At 41.9% G+C, this 17,064-nt stretch overlaps 1 protein-coding gene and 1 long non-coding RNA gene across 2 annotated transcripts; both read left to right on the top strand.

Moving 5' to 3' along the window:
• The first annotated feature begins 237 nt into the window (after positions 1-237).
• LOC146962235 (uncharacterized) lies at positions 238-1,879 on the top strand. The gene is made up of 2 exons (XR_015035055.1): positions 238-1,218; positions 1,263-1,879. It is a non-coding gene; the product is annotated as an uncharacterized LOC146962235 (long non-coding RNA).
• A 1,451-nt stretch (positions 1,880-3,330) lies between these two features.
• On the top strand, positions 3,331-8,981 carry cradd (CARD and death domain containing adaptor protein). The gene is made up of 3 exons (XM_085769339.1): positions 3,331-3,550; positions 4,297-4,510; positions 8,629-8,981. Exons 1-3 carry the CDS (start codon positions 3,455-3,457, stop codon positions 8,937-8,939), a joined length of 621 nt encoding a protein of 206 aa, XP_085625465.1. The 5' UTR covers positions 3,331-3,454; the 3' UTR covers positions 8,940-8,981.
• Positions 8,982-17,064: the final 8,083 nt, after the last annotated feature.

A 17,064-nucleotide genomic window follows, 5' to 3' on the forward strand; every position in this document is an offset into this window, starting at 1 on the left:
CTAGCTTGAGTAGCGCCGAATTCGTCCCAACAAAATAGTAAACAGCTGGTATTTAGACAAATTAACGACACACTGCTGATCTAAACGGCTACTTTCTCTCCTAAACATGTTTGAAATGTGGATAAAGTGATATATTTACAGAGTTTAGAGCTAAAATGAAATCAGCTTCTGACTGCATTTGAGCTAAACTAATTAGCGACTTTAAGTGGGCAGGCTAACACTACCTATACACTTCCAGTGTTTGAGCTAAGCTAATTAGCGACTTTAGGTGGAGGCAGGCTAACACTACCTATACACTTCCAGTGTTTGAGCTAAGCTAATTAGCGACTTTAGGTGGAGGCAGGCTAACACTACCTATACACTTCCAGTGTTTGAGCTAAGCTAATTACGGGCGATACGGCTCTATCTCCCTTGTTACTGCACGCACAGTCAAAAGGATGGTGTCTATCTGCTGGTCATGGACTCGGGAGTGAGGCAAGACACGAAAAAAATGTTGGCGTATCCCTTTAAAGAGACACTGCAGGGGGGGCTGAGGTACACAGACACACACACACACACTTCCTGGTTTCCTTTCAGACTCTGTTTTTTAAAGCACTCTGATTTCCCATGGTGCAGGCGTCTTTAAACGCCTCCAAACACAGACAGGAAGTGACATCAGAGCTGGAATAAACTTTATTTACACAGGACTGATTATCAGTTATTGATTAAGAAAAAAACTGAATGTGCTGCTGCTCATTATTCAAATCGAGTTAAACTTTATTTATACAGCACATTTGTCGCAGACACTAAAACAAACGGTAACCCTTTAATTTACAGGCCGTTGATTACGTCATAATGTCTAGAAATAAGAAATAACGGTCAATTTCATAGTAATGTAGAGAAATTATAGCCTAGAAATATCGGTCAATTGCAACGACTTGGTGGAGAAAAAATTCAAAGCATGTGTAATCTATTACCTTTATGAAAAACATGAGATTACTATGACATTGACCGTTATTTATGGGCTGTTTCTAGACTTCATGACATAATTAATTGTTATTTCTTGACATTATGATGTAATTAAAGGCCTGTAAATTAAAGAGTTACCAAACAGTCAAAGAACAGAGGATGTGATGGTCAGTATTGATATTGATCGGTTTATTCAGTGTCATTTTCCCAGAATCGATTAAAAGCGTTGAAGCCTTCGTTACTTCACTTCACTTCCTGTCGTTCCCGCCTGTCAACGGGCAGACGAAGCCGTGTGATTGGCCGGAGCGAAGCAGCAGCAGCAGCAGATCGAGCCGTGTGATTGGCCGGAGCGAAGCAGCAGCAGCAGCAGCAGCAGAGGAGGAGGAGGGAGAGGTCACCTGTGGTCAAACGTCCGTCAGGGTGAAAAACAAAACAAACAAACACTGAACTCACTTCGACTTTGTACCTGCTGGATGTAGCGCCGTCGCTGTCGACCAATCAGAGCGCAGGAAAACACACACACACACACACACACACTGACGAGGTCATGTGACAGCGGGTCACTCAGGTAAACAGGACGTTGTGGTTGTTGTTGCACACGTTTGGTTCGATGTGTGTGTTTTGGATCGCCCTCATAAGCCCCGCCCCCTTTCTACTTTTCTACGGCGTTGTGGGAGGAGCTTAACCCCGGGTGGGAGGGGCTTGTTTTCCCCGGCGATGGACGAGTGTCTGAAGGCGTCTTCGTCTTGGTCTTCGTCTGCATGACAAATGAGTAAATGTTGAGACGACGAGGACGACGACTGTACGATACGATCGACTACTGCTTCTCTACCGACGCTTTGACTTTAATATTTATTGATGTGTCACACTGTTTCCTGGTACAGTTCAGACTCTGAGCATGTTGGGTAATAAAGTTTTATATGGTGCTTCACTCCGTTTCTCCCTCTTCTTTCTAAATACATAACACCATCACATTACTGTTATTATAACCTTAATTTATTCTCAAAGACCATTGAGGAGGGTCCTCATTTACAATAGAGAATACAGAGTTTACGTAAAATAAAATATCTGAAACCAGGTGAAAACAGTGAACACAGTCAAACAACTATTATGAAGTACAAATCAATTACAGTCCAGTGAAACCAGGTTTGAGACCAGGATTTGAGATTCTAACTTTAAGAGTTTCTGTGGGAGACATTTTACCCAGCTCAGTTCTGACAAATAGAATATAAAGCAGGCCTATTATTATTATTATTATTAGTTTATTTGGGAGGGACAATGCATGCTAATGAACATTTCTTCACTAGGAATAAGATGTAAGCAAGCCGGAGTGTAGCCAAAGGCTAATTTAGTCCTATTAATATTTAATAGTCTTCAGGTCGGTCTCTGGTGTTGAGTCCACATCTTCAAGGTCTTGGTCTTAACCACCAATGTCCCTGTCTCACTTTGGTTTCTGTGTAATCATGGTAACAACTTGTAGCTGAGGAGGAATAATGTAGACACATGGTTATTATAATGAGGACTGGGACTGGAGACAGTGGTGGTCTATCTATCTAATCTGGACTACAACACGTTTTACTCTTACAAGTTCATGTCATTAGGTCATTAGATCTGTTTAATTAGCCTACTGAACAAGGTGAGAACCGACTGTGGATCAGTAGAACCAGACAGATGAACCGGTTCTGACCGGTTCTGGAGGTTCTGCATCAGAAATCTGAGCGTTTTTTTTGTTTGTTTTTTCAACTTTATTAATAATTATATAGCTACATAACAAAAACTGTCGAGCCAGGGGAAGAGAGAAAATAAATAAAGGTATAAATATACAAAGAGAGAGAAAGAGAAGAAAAAAAAACATAGTAATTAAATAAAAATTTCTGCAAAATAGAGTTTGTTTTTAAAGCTTTGATAAAGTGCCTGCAAAAAAAGTGTAAAATTTGGTTTGCTGTTAGTCCATTTCTTTGTGTGTATGTGAAATTTACCTAAATATAAAATAAGTTGTACAAAAAAAATAAAACAATTTTCCATTTTCAAAGTAAAACAAAATGTCTTTTTCACGTAGTTGTAGTGAATGTCCAGTTTTGTTTTCAATACAATTTTGTACATTTAACCAAAACATTTGACAATATAAACAATGAAAAAATAAATGTGTTATAGATTCATCAAACAAAATCACAGGAATATTCAATATCAAGTTTAAATCTTTTGCTGGATATATTTTATGTATAATTTTGTAAGATACTTCCTTGATCTTATTAATCAGACAAAATTTATTACTAATCAACCACTTTTTTTTTTTTTTAGAAATCTGAGCGTTGGTTCCGCCTCGTGTTTCCCGTCGGACACAATAACAGTGAGCACAGCGCAGTCTTCCTGGCGGGCTGGTGCCTGCATAGAGCCTCCTCCATGATGGTTTAGTCCGGGTTAGTCCGGGTTAGTCAGGCTCGGCTCGGTTGGGCTCGTTAGTCCGGCTCTGTGTGGCCCGGTTTGGCCCGGTTTGACCCGGTTCATGGAGCCGGTCCACCGAGCGCTGCTCCGGAAGCACCGGGTGTTCCTGTCCGGGGAGCTGCTGGTCTGCGACGCCATCGTTCCGTTCCTGTTCCAGGCAATTATATAGAATACTATAATACTATACTATACTTATATACTATATAGCATCTTTTTTTATACAGTCTACCCAGGGGGCAAAGCAAAAAATCAGACAGGGAGCGTTGTAAAAGGTTTGACAGCAGAACTTGAAGGATTAAAACCTGGGTGGACAACCCGGTCAACTAGCTGCTGGAAAGCTACAGGGGACAAAACCCCTTTCTGGGGTAGTTTTGCTGGCGAAATGATGTAAATGCAAATATTTAGGTACTACAATGGCATAAATAGTCATACAACTATAACATTTGGCAGAGAGTATCTTGACACATAGGGGGAGGCAGGAAAAAAAGATTCTGGGGTTTGTTGCAACTCGATTTTAAGATATCACCCTCAACATCCCAAAAAAGACAAAAAAAAATACTGTTCGCCTGACAAATTCTCATGAAATTATGATTTTTCAGCACTTTATGGAGAATATCTATGCCTAACATGTATATAGAAAACTTCCTTAATTCATAAGCTTCCATTTGAGTCCCAGATAGCCTTTCTACCAGCTACTGGAAAGCTACAGGCTGCCTCCAAACAATGCAACACCTATTGTGAAAAACTCCATGTTAACAGAGAGATAGAGGAGACCGTTGGCCACAGCAAGTGGAGCTTTGGAGATAGAAAGGCTATCTGGGACTCAAATGGAAGCTTATGAATTAAGGAAGTTTTCTATATAGCAGCAGTGAGTCATCTAGTCTTCTGTATCTGTGGTTCTAGGAGCAGGTTCTGACTCAGGACCAGGTCCAGCAGGTGGAGGCTCAGACCACCGACCGGCTCAAGGCCCTGAAGCTGCTGGACCTGCTGCCGGGCCGCGGGCCCCGGGCCTTCCCCTGCTTCCTGCAGGCCCTGGAGGACTTCAGCTGGGTCCGGGACCGGCTGCTGCTGGACCTGCAGAGTCCAGCAGCAGCCGGTCCACCTGGACCTGGACCTGGACCCGGGACTGTGGGGGAGAGTCCGGCAGGTATAGTCCAGCCATTTTAAGCCAAAAAAGGGGTCAACGTTTAACAAACTGCAACAGAATCAAACTCAACTGGTTTTGTTTCCTCAACATGTCCTGAGTGAGGGAAAAAAGCCCAGAAGAATCCCACTAGGAGAAAGTTTAGAGAAAGACCCAAATATAGCCCATAATACGCCTATTCATTATTGTTCTCATGTGAATAGGGTAAACATTTTTAACCTTTAGATATCTCCATGAAGATTACTGAGTTGATTACTGACATTAAGACAAACAAAAAATGTATTACAAGTTTTTTGAAATTCTTTGTTAACATGAGCAAATTTGCATAAATTTGCATAAATTCCACAGTTTTAACAGCACATGTATATATAAAGGTGCTGTGGTGGCACCAGCATGAAAACTGGAAGTTGTTGACTCCATCAGTCAACCGACAAGAAACCACTTTAAATTTCAAGATGACTGCAATTTTTCAAGAATCCGTTGCTGCGGGAAGCACTCGTTTTACATGGTAGCCTAGCAACCTATCTCATTAAAGCTACAGTTGGTAAGTTCACGAAAGTGAAAGTAAACACAGCGACTTGGTCCGAAATTTCAAGACAATACACAGGTCCCTTTAGGAACCTCTGGAGTCAACTCAGTCCAGTTTTCATGCCGGTACCACAGCACCTTCAGCCTATACATGTGCCGTCAAAACAGTGGAATTTACGCAAATTTATGCAAATTTATGCAAATTTGCTCATGTTAACAAAGTATTTCAAAAAACTTGTAATACATTTTTTGTTTGTCTTAATGTAAGTAATCAACTCAGTCATTTTCATGGAGATATCTAAAGGTTAAAAATTGTACCCTATTCACGTGAGAAAAATAATAAATAGGCGTATGAATGGGATATATTTGGGTCTTTCAAAATAAAAGCCCTGCTGCGTGTGACTGGCAGGTTCGGTTTAACCAGTAACCACCTAAAAAAACCAGGTCGGCTCAGCGGTTGCCGTGGTTACGGGATCAGTCACATGGCCGACAGACTCCATGTGGGTCTGAGGTGGATTCTGGGAACCGGTCCCAGTTTTGTTTTTCCAGGAAACGACACAAAGCTTCAGAGTTTAGACTGAAAGACTTTTATTTTGAAATGTGAGGAAAAACACTGAGACTGAGAGATAAAAAAAATAAAAACACTTTGATCAGCAGATTAATAATCAGATTTAGTTCAGAGACAAATTCACTGAAAGAAGAAAAAAAAAACAGAAAACTGTTTGAGGAAAGTTTGAAATTCCAGGAATTTTCCATGAATTTTCCAGGACTTCAAACAGACGAACAAAGAACAAAGAGATTCCTGGAAACAAGTTGGTTCAGAGGAAGAAAAGAGGAGGAGGAGGAGGAGGAGGAGAAGAGAGGAGGAGGAGGAGTAGAGAGGAGGAGGAGAGGAGGAGGAGGAAGAAAAGGAGGAGGAGAGGAGAAGAGGAGGAGGAGGAGAGGAGGAAAAGGAGAGAAAGAAGAGGAGGAGGAGAGGAGGAAAAGGAGGAGGAGGAGGAGGAGGAGAAAAGAGGAGGAAGAGGAGAGGACAGGGAGGAGGAGGAGAAAAGGGGAGGAAGAGGAAGAGGAGAAAAGGAGAGGAGGAGGAGGAGGAGGAGGAGAAAAGGAGAGGAAGAAAAGGAGAAGAGGAGGAGGAGAGGAGGAGGAGGAGGAGAAAAGGAGAGGAAGAGGAGGAGGAGGAAGAAAAGGAGAGGAAGAGGAGGAGGAGGAGGAGAGGGAGAAAGCTCCTCCTCCTCTTCCTCTCCTTTTCTCCTCCTCCTCTTCTCCACCGTCCTCCTCTTCTCCTTTTCTTCCCCTCCTTTTCTTCCTTCTCTCCTCCTCTTCCCCTCCTCTTCCTCCTCTCATTTTCTCCTTTTCTTCCTCCTCTCCTTTTCTCCTCCTCTCCTTTTCTTCCTCCTCCTCTCCTTTTCTTCCTCCTTTCCCTTTCTCCTCTTCCTCCTCTCCTCCTCCTCTACTTCCTCTCCTCCTCCTCCTCCTCCTCTCCTTTTCTCCTCTCTTCCTCCTCTCCTCCTTTTCTTCCTCCCCCCCTCCTCCTTCTTTCCAGGAACTTCTCCGTCAGTCTCAGTTGAAGCTGATGAACATCACATGACCGGTGTGTGTGTGTGTGTGTGTGTGTGTGTGTGACAGACAGAGAGCGAGGTTACCGCGGCGACAGCAGCACTTCCTATGTCACAGTGACCTCATAGGGAGAGAGAGTTGTTTTTGTTGATGCCGTCGACCAATCAGAGCGCAGCGAGCGGCGCAGCCCCCACCGTCACCGTCACCGTGTCAATAAAGATTCTTAATCAAACACAACACTGGGTTATACAGTAACCATGGAGACGAGAACAGCGATGATGTTGTCAATAAAGTTTTGAAATAGAAGAGGAGGAGAGAGCTCTTCCTCCTCTCCTTCCTCCTTCTTCCTCTTCTTCCTCTCCTCCTCTCCTTTCCCTCCTCTTCACCTCCTCTTCTTCCTCTCCTCCTCTCCTTTCCCTCCTTCCTCTCCTCCTCTTCTTCCTCTCCTCCTCTCCTTTCCCTCCTCTTCACCTCCTCTTCTTCCTCTCCTCCTCTCCTTTCCCTCCTTCCTCTCCTCCTCTTCTTCCTCTCCTCCTCTCCTTTCCCTCCTTCCTCTCCTCCTCTTCTTCCTCTCCTCCTCTCCTTTCCCTCCTCTTCACCTCCTCTTCTTCCTCTCCTCCTCTCCTTTCCCTCCTTCCTCTCCTCCTCTTCTTCCTCTCCTCCTCTCCTTTCCCTCCTCTTCACCTCCTCTTCTTCCTCTCCTCCTCTCCTTTCCCTCCTTCCTCTCCTCCTCTTCTTCCTCTCCTCCTCTCCTTTCCCTCCTCTTCCTCTCCTCCTCTCCTTTTCTTCCTTCTCTCCTCCTCTTCTTCCTCTCCTCCTCTACTCCTCCTCCTCTCCTTCTCCTCCTCCTCTTCTCCTCCTCCTCTTCCTCTCCTATCTTCCTCCTCCTCTCCTTTTCTTCCTTCTCTCCTCCTCTTCTCCTCTTCTTTCCCTCCTCTTCTTCCTCTCCTCCTCTCCTTTTCTTCCTCCTCCTTTCCTCCTCCTCCTCTTCTTCCTCTCCTTCTCTCCTTTTCTTCCTCCTCCTCCTCTTCTTCCTCTCCTCCTCTCCTTTTCTTCTCTCCTCCTCTTCATCCTCCTCCTCTTCTTCCTCTCCTCCTTTTCTTCTCTCCTCCTCTTCCTCCTCCTCTTCTTCTTCTCCTCCTCCAATAATAACAGTGATGATCCTGTTGTCAATAAAGTTTTGAAATAAATTTCTGTTTTTTAGTTGAAATCAAAATCCAGATGTTTCTGAATCAGTTTGAGGTGTTTACAACGAATCTCCTTGTTGTTTACAACTACTTCCTGGTAGAAAACCAGCATGAGAACAATAGTGACGGACGAGAGTTTCACTATATTTATCTCATTTTTCATGTCACTATATCACCGTTTAGACTAATCTGATGTTTGTAAAGTTTATAAAACCAATGATTGGACAAACATTACTATTTACGTGATTAGCAGCTAAGCTAACGGTAGCTAAGCTAACGGTAGCTAAGCTAACGGCGGTAGCTAAGCTAACGGTAGCTAAGCTAACAGCAGTAGCTAAGCTAACGGCGGTAGCTAAGCTAACAGCAGGACGTCAGCTGTTAAAACCCTCCCGTTGTGGGACACCACATGAAACTACTCCAGTTAGCTCAGTCATGTTGGAACTCAGATATCCGCTGGAGAAAATATTTGTTCATGGAGCGTTTATTGAGTCACTGAGTTATTAAAGTTAAACAGGTAGCTAACCGTTAGCCCAGCTAATCTATGATAACCATGACTAATTACAAAAATGTGCACACGTAAATAGTAATGTTTGTCCAATCATTGGTTTTATAAACTTTACAAACATCAGATTAGTCTAAACGGTGATATAGTGACATGAACAAGTAGATAAATATAGTGAAACTCTCGTCCGTCACTATTGTTCTCATGCTGGTTTTCTACCAGGAAGTAGTTGTAAACAACAAGGAGATTCGGTCTATTTATTTATTTATATATTTATTTATGTATTTATGTATTTATGTATTTATTTATGTGTTTCTTTGTGTTGCCAGCCTCTTGGCGGCTGCCGGCCGCGGTCTTGGCGCGGCGGCCCTCGGACCGGGAGCTGTCCCGGCTGGCGGAGCGGCTCGGCGCGCGGTGGGAGGACGTCCTGATGGACCTGGGTCTGAGCGCCGAGGCCGTGTTCCGTTGCCGCGCCGACCACGGGCTGAGCGCGCGGGCGGCGGCGCTGGACGGCCTGGTGCGGTGGCGGCGCAGCGAGGGCCGCGGCGCCACCGTGGAGCGGCTGCTGCAGAGTCTGCAGGCCGCAGACCTGCACCCGGACACGCTGCTCCAAGTCCTGCTGTGATGTCACCACCTCCCAGCTGTGATGTCACCACCTCCCAGCATGCAACAGCAACACAGACAGTTCTTCCATGTTTACATCAAACATCCAATGGTTTACAACGACTGTAATGGTAAATCTTAATATTCCTTTGTTTTAATCACTTGAGACGTTCCTACACCCTACGTACTTTCCCAGACTTCCTTCTGCAATTGTAAATTCAAGTTCCTTTACCATTAAAGCAGAAGTAAGTGGTCCGGTGGTTTTCGCTAATGCTGCGTTCCAGGCAGGCTTTTGAAATCGTAAATTACAGCTTCAAGTCACAACTTACGACTTTGTAGCGTTCCAGGCAACCCACTCGTGTTTCTCCGACCTGTTTTACCTGTGAAAGTCACTATAACGGCCACTCGTAACTTCTGACCCGTGAACTCGTACCAGATCGAACTGGTACTACTTCACGGTCGGAAAAATACGAGTTTCCTTGAACGCACCATAACAGTCCTCGTCCCTACGTCGCCACATTCACGGCGTCCCTTGGCTGCACACACAGAGAGGACTGCCCCTTTATGCCGTTCTCTCTCCTCATTGGATAAAGGTTGTAGGATACAAGGAAAGTTTTCTCCTGGGCTCAGAGCAGAGCAGAGTGACTGACAGACCCGTGTTTCAGACCAAACACTCTATAGAAGTGATTGCTGTCGGAAGATACAACTATTTAAGACTTATATTAACACAAATATATCACTTACTTCTGCTTTAACCATCTGTAGCCATGTTTCCATCTAAAGTGATTCGAATTACTGGGCAATGCGCATTAAAAGAAATTCGAATCCTGTGTGTTTCCATCTACGGACTTTGCACCGCCCCCCGGCCGGACGGACGGACGGACGGTCTGATTTGAACACATTAGCGCGATTTAGCGCATATGTTTATTACCGTCATAACGCGACCTGTCTGTGTGTGTGTGGGAGAGAGAGACTTTATTAATGATAAACTCTGGATGCGCTGGTTGATAAGTTTGGTTTTTACTGAGGAGGAACTAGGGGTGGGCGATATGGCAAAAATATCATATCACGATTTTTTAAAAATGAAGTCACGATTTCGATTTCATCACGATCTTAAATCGAAAAAAGAAAAACAGACAATTTAGGCCAAAGAACCTTTCTGAACAGATTTTAATCTAAATTGTTGCAGTTTTGCCAACATGTGCAAACAACGTAAACATAGTAAAAGGTAAACAACAACACTCTGATAAAGTGCACTCTTGCAACATAAAAGGTAGCTTTCAATAAACATGAAAGTAAAATATCAATGAAGACATTACTGTTTGTTTTATTCATCACAGTCATTTTAACAGGATTTTAAGTATCAAACACTAAATAGCTGATTGAAAAGGGCCAAATAAAGATACAAACTAAAGTAATTGTTGTTTTCTCTCTTAGATAAACTTTGTAAATGTCCTTTGTTTGCGCTTTGCAGCATAGAACTGCAGTTTATAGAATGAGCCCCAGACGATCCTACGATCTCTGCACTTTGGCAGATCGTCTACACGCTCTAATCCTTCACCATCTAATATCGCCATATCGCCCAGCCCTAGGAGGAACTATGAAGAACTGTGCAGTAGCCTAATCACATATGAAGGTGTGTGGGGGCTTTTATTTTGCCGTGGCGATGCGCCACAATTAATTAATTGTTGTGTGACAGCGGAAACCCTGATGTTGTCTTGTGAGTGAACTGCAACACGGGAGCAGACGGGGTGAAAGTGGCTACGTCACACTTGATTTGCATACAGCTGTTTCCATCTCATTTGAATCAACCAAAACCCGGCCATAGCAGCGTATTTCAGTTTGTGCGAATCAGGGGATTTTAATGCGAATCACGGCGTTTCCATCATCATTTTCCGATGCGATACATCTAGATGCATCTAAACAGCTGATGGAAACACACCTTGTGATGCCCAACTTCCCACTTCCTAATTCACACTCAAACCCCTTTGTATTTTAAATTGTATCTCTTAACTCCATTATACCTGGGGAGACCGGTGATGATGCCTTCAAAGGTGAAGGTGTGAAAAGACAACCAGGGAAGGGGCCGGCCAAAGGACACAAACACACCCCAGAAGTGGACCTTCCCTCAGCTAGAAATGTTTAGGTTTTCCCATTGTCTTTGTCTTTTCTTTACCATCACCCACTTGGGTCGAACTGACCTTTCCTCCTTGCAAGGAAATAAAATCATGATGGCCGGCGAGTCTCTATTTCATTTTCCACCAGCAGCAGCAACAGAAAATTTCCACGACACGACCAACCAACATCTCGCAGCAAATCTCACACAGCCACTGGGAGCTGCTGCTACAACAAGGATAAAAACAGACATCACATTAATGTTTTCTGAACAACTTTTCCATGTGGCGGCTTCAGGACACGTGGGTCAGTACAGACGAGCAGTATGGAGCTATCTGGATGTTTCATAGTTGTGTGTTTTGGACCAATCAAAAGTGAACTCTATCCGACCGGTGCCATTATATGAAAACCCGTCATGTTCTCCAAACCCTTCATCGGCATGACGGTGAGGAGATGATGATTGATTGGTGAATTATAGATTTTGGGTGAAATATCCCTTTAAGGGTCAGAGGATGAAACTTGATGTGAAACTGTAAAATAAAATTCAAAGAATCTGATTTCTTTTTTTAAATTAAAACTTTGTAAAAAGAAAAAAACTTTTTTAGGTCAAAACTTTGAGATAAAAATGAATCAATTGATTAAATCTTTTATAAACTGGAGGTTGTTAATTTTATTGACTTTATTTCCTCTTCCAGTGTCTGTGTGTGTGTTTCTGTGTGTGTGTGTGTGTGTGTGTGTGTGTGTGTGTGTGTGCGTGTGGTTGTGTGTCTGTGGTTGTGTTACTTTTCTCTCTGAACAAAGTTTCAGTTGAATTCCAGGAAAAGGTTGAAAATCAGCTCAGAAACAATAAACACACACACACACACACGTACACACACACACACACACACAGACACACACACGCACACGCACACACACACACACACACACACTCTCTCCCTGCTCTTCATTAATTCCTCAACAGCCTCAGACTTCCAGACTTCCTGCTGAGGATCAACTCTCTGGACCGAGACTCTTAAGGTGGAACTGAAGAGATGCTGTTCGTCAACGGCCCCGCTGTCAATAAAGTTTAGTTTAGGGGAGACTGCATGGGGACAGTTGCAACACTTTTTTCAACAATTTTTCTCAGTTACTCTGAGACTATTTGGACTAAAGGCTCACCAAACTTTTATAGATTAAACATACATGTGTCAGCTAATTAGTCACACCATTTAAAGATGGTTACATATGACACATCAATCACAATGTTCATCTGAATGGAAGAATCCAGACGTTGCAACTGACCCCAAACGTGGGGACGGTTGCAACACGGATCAGGGACGGTTGCAACATATTAAACATACATTAAAGCAGAAGTAAGGTGAATATTTGTGTTAATCTAAGTCTTAAATAGTTGTATCTTCCGACAGCAATCACTTCTATAGAGTGTTTGGTCTGAAACACGGGTCTGTCAGTCACTCTGCTCTGCTCTGAGCCCAGGAGAAAACTTTCCTTGTATCCTACAACCTTTATCCAATGAGGAGAGAGAACGGCAAACATATTAACACAAACATTCTCCTTACTTCTGCTTTAATTTGTTCCCTCATTCTGGGGAAGACGTAGCTGACTGGTGTGGGCGGAGTTGTGTTTTGGTGGGGATGTGGTTTGATTTGGTATCGATGACAATTAATGACTTCAATATTACCTCAATTATTTAGTGTAAATAATAAGTAGTGTAATTATATTCATACATCATCAACCCCCCACATCATCAATTCATAAAATCTGTTCCAATCAATCTGCCAAGGGTTTGGTCTCCAACCTGTATGCTTTCATGTGCAAAGCAGCAGAATCGCCTCTGCTCATTAAAACCTGTTGGAGTTATGACCTCTCTGTTTCCTCCTCAGCAGTAGATTGGAACATGGTGTGGTCAAATATTCTGTTATCAATCCCAATCATCAAATGATACATTATAATTTTGTACATAGACTTTATTGCACTCCTCGGAAATTATTTCAGATGAAACGTGCTCCAAATCCAGACCGTCAACTCTGCTCCCCGAGCACGTTTTTTCACATGGAATTGTCCTCCAGTAGGGGAGACCGGGGTTGGTTGTCACAGTGCTTATTACAGCCACACTACAGGCGCTGTGACATGATGTTGATATTAAATTTGAGCCCTGCCCCTGACTTCCTGTTCATTTTGCAATAGTCATTGAATGCACACTAAACATTGAGGTGAGGATATATTTTATCATTTTTATGGGTCAGAGTAATTTTTCATGTTTGTGTTATTTTTGTAATAACAGCTCACACGTTACTAGTCATTTCACAATAAAACACTCATTAACAAAACAAAAGTGGTAGTTTTTGTTGTAGTCATCTTTTAGCCAGCAAGCTAAAGCTATGTGGTAGTTAGCTTAACATGTTTGTTAAATGGTCAGTTGGGGTTGTTTGTCTCACTGCTCTGGGGGTTGGTTGTCACACATGTGACAATGGCTTTCACAATGAAATAATTTTATAGCACTGCAAGTTCTTCCATTTTACTTCTCATTAGATAATTCAGAGAACTGATCACCTGCCTCAGTCTTATTATAATATTGGACATGTAGGCTATCTGCTGTTTGTTGTTGCCAAATGAGGTAACTTATTCATAATGATTTGATAATTTGATCGTTTTCGGGGCGCTGGTGATTATTACAGAGGTGATATTCATTTCAAAAGTTATTTGGTGTGCCTAGCTTAAAAAACAAGAAAGTTACACATCTTCTTTTAAAATCCTAATATATGACTGAAACCCTATTGAACCTCCACAGGGACAACCAACCCCATACCCTGTGAGATGGGGTTGGTTGTCACATTGTGTCAGAGTGTCTTTCATGGTGAATTACTTCTTGTTGCAATATGTTCTAAAGACAAAAAGGATACCAGTTTCAACTAAGACCTTAAGCTTTCATTTAACGTAAGAATTACTGTTCAAAGTTTTTTTGAAGATGAGCAATTCGTACAGGAGTAAAAAGTGTGACAACCAACCCCGGTCTCCCATACTATCCTTTTGGAAAATTGTTGTAAGAAGACTGTCTGTTATGCTGAATGTTGTAATCCCATGTTCTCCAGTCACTTTGTTGTTGAATGATTTTTCTGGTCTGAATTTGTCCATTAGACAACGCCGGTGCCTTCTGCTCATTGCCCAGAGATGGAAGGCCCCACACACTTTGTCCTATGACCAATGGGCATGCTCAGTAGTGGACTTGGCAAATCTTGAAATGTCTGTAGCACGTATGCATGCATGGTGCGAAGGAAGATAATGTTATTTTTTGGTCCAAGTTTGCACATACAGTACATGTAAATTCAATCTCTACAGTTTAAATTGGATCTATTCGTTTTTTGTTTTGTTTTTTGTATTGTTTTGTTGTTGTTGTTTTAAGGAGGTTGACCTGGGGGGATGGAGGGGGGGTATATATTTAGATGTCTGTATATATTGAATTTATGTTTTGTTTCTGTTATTTTTTGTTTTTTTTTGTTTGTTAGGGGTATTTTCATTCTTTATTTTTCTTCTTTTCTAGGTGTGTGTTTGTTTGTTTGTTTGTTTTTTATTATATCTTTGTTGTTCTACTGGATTGAAATAGATAAATATTAATAAAAAAAATTGATCACAAAAAAAAAAATCAACCCCCGCATCATCAACCCCCTCATCGTTACCCTCATCCTCCTCATCACCCCCTTCTTCATCGACAACTTCCACTTCCTGATTCTTCAGTTCAGATGGTCGGACAATACAGTCTGAACCAAACCCCACTGAACCTGGACTGTCAGAGAAGTTGATTTATTTTATTTTATTTGTGATATTATTATTTTTTGTGCTATTCATTAGCCTACTGTTACAACTAGAAATAAATTAGACAATTAAAATAACTAAATTAGCACTAAACTAAGAATTAGACATCAAATTATACTTTACCTGACAGGTGGATTTGTAAGGGAAAAGAGGGAATAGTTTGTGTATTTAGATTTTGTCTTATGTGTTATAGTTGTGATTCTGAAAGAAAGAGATAAGAAAGAGAAAGAAAAGAAGAAGAGAATCGATTCACATTGAAATAAATTTGATTATTTACTTTTTTTTTAAACATTTAACAGTGACCTCTTGTTTGTTTTCTTTTCTACTCACACCCATGAGTAGGTGATCTCATTGGAAAACTGTAAAATACACAATCAAATACAGGTACAAATAGATGGTGTAAATATTGAAAGAGTAAATGAAAATAAATTCCTGGGAGTGATAATAGATGACAAAATTTGCTGTAAACCTCACATTAAACATATCAAATCTAAACTGTCTCGCAGCATTTCAGTTTTGGTAAAAGCAAAGCATGTAGATCATAAATCCCTCTATATTCTGTACAACTCACTGATTCTTCCTTATTTAGAGTACTGTACAGAGACATGGGGAAACACATACAAAACTGCACTTCAGCCACTTTTCATACTGCAAAAAAGAGCAATGAGAATTATTCACAGGGTTGATTATGGGGCACACACCAATGACTTATTTTGGAAATCTAAAACTCTAAAATTGTTTGATTTGGTGGAGCATAAAACAGTCCAGGTATTATATAAAGCAAGGAACTATCTGCTACCAAGAAACATTCAGAGAATGTTTCACGAAAGAGAGCAAGGTTATGATTTAAGAGAGAAATCAAATCTAAAGGTTGGCAGAGCACAACAAAGAAAAGTTTCTGTATCACCATTTGTGGAGTAAAACTGTGGAATAATATGAGTAACTAGAAAATTTCCTCTCGGGAAATTTTGAATGGGCCACGGGAGCTACTGCGGGTTGTGCCATCTCTGTCAACATGGGAATCAAACCCACGATCTTAAGGTCAAGACAGAGCTGATCAGACAGACACATGATCATCTTTCGATAAGCACTGATGTGGAGGAGCTGTAACCACATTAGGTTACCTGTGTGTGTGTGTGTGTGTGTGTGTGTGTGTGTGTGTGTGTGTGTGTGTGTGTGTGACTGTAATCACATGAAGCTGGCTCTAGAGTCTGTGTGTGTGTGTGTGACTGACTTGACACATAGTTAGTTAGTAGCTGCATCCTGTGTCAGTCTGATTTAGCTGTGTCTGTGTTTATAAACATTTAAACGAGCGCCAGGTGGATTGTTTATGAAGTTAACGAGCTCTGGCCTGAGGATCAAAGAGGTTACCACGGCGATAGGGGCCCCCGCAGGCTGAGACAGACAGAAACGTGGAGAAAAACAGCCATTTTCTGCCTCTAAACCGGCCTCACAATTAGGCTTAGCATGACAAAACGGTAACTCCTATCAGAACAAAACACAGATCAACGTTGCTCTAAGGACTTACTGAAAATTTCGGTACGATTTGGTGTTCCTACAGTAAATATTTTGGAGACGCTGGCAGTTTTAAAACATCAGGCCGTTCTGCTCCTCTCAGAAAATATTTGTATTGGACTCAATGAGGAGCAGGGACAGACGTGGCCGCACTCAGAGGCTGATTCTGTAAGTTCTGTAAGTCTCTCTGATATTTTGAGCACATGACATGAGAGATAACAAGTTTGTCTTACAAATTCTGAAAAAATTATGTCTGTAGAGTGTAAATTGTGGCCGTGGTGGCAATTTATCCAGAAAAAATACAGAATGTTTCTTCACTCTCTCCCACTCTAACCGATGATGTCACGCACTCTGACACGAACATTCCATGCAATACACACCCATTATAAACTCATAATTTCTCCAAAAATGATCATGGTCATTGATCAGGGATTGATCAAAAACTATATGACCTATCAAAACGTGGAGTAATACGACAATACACAAGACTTGTGTCTACTGTTTAAAGTTTAAATGGAGTCTCTAGGTGAAAGTATGCCTGAGCAGTAGACTTTTGTTAAACTCCAATGATTGGTCTTTTTCGGTCTTTTTTTTTCGCCCGTCCCATTGACTTACATGCAAAATTTTTGCGCAGTTTTTCGCGACTACGTCGCGAAAAATTCGTACACTGTTGAGAAAAGTAATAGCACACCGATCCCGAT

This window comes from Trachurus japonicus, chromosome 23 (assembly GCF_045865225.1).
Source record: "Trachurus japonicus isolate A0001 chromosome 23, Traja_1.0".
NCBI classification, from domain to species: Eukaryota; Metazoa; Chordata; class Actinopteri; order Carangiformes; family Carangidae; genus Trachurus; species Trachurus japonicus.

What these genes read in the sequence shown, in the direction of transcription:
- cradd (XM_085769339.1), top strand. Translation starts at nt 3,455, where the DNA reads ATGGAGCCGGTCCACCGAGCGCTGCTCCGGAAGCACCGGGTGTTCCTG. An exon ending in TCGTTCCGTTCCTGTTCCAG is followed by an intron (nt 3,551 to 4,296) that starts GCAATTATATAG and finishes CTGTGGTTCTAG; the next exon opens with GAGCAGGTTCTGACTCAGGA. An exon ending in TCCACCTGGACCTGGACCTG is followed by an intron (nt 4,511 to 8,628) that starts GACCCGGGACTG and finishes TATTTATGTGTT; the next exon opens with TCTTTGTGTTGCCAGCCTCT.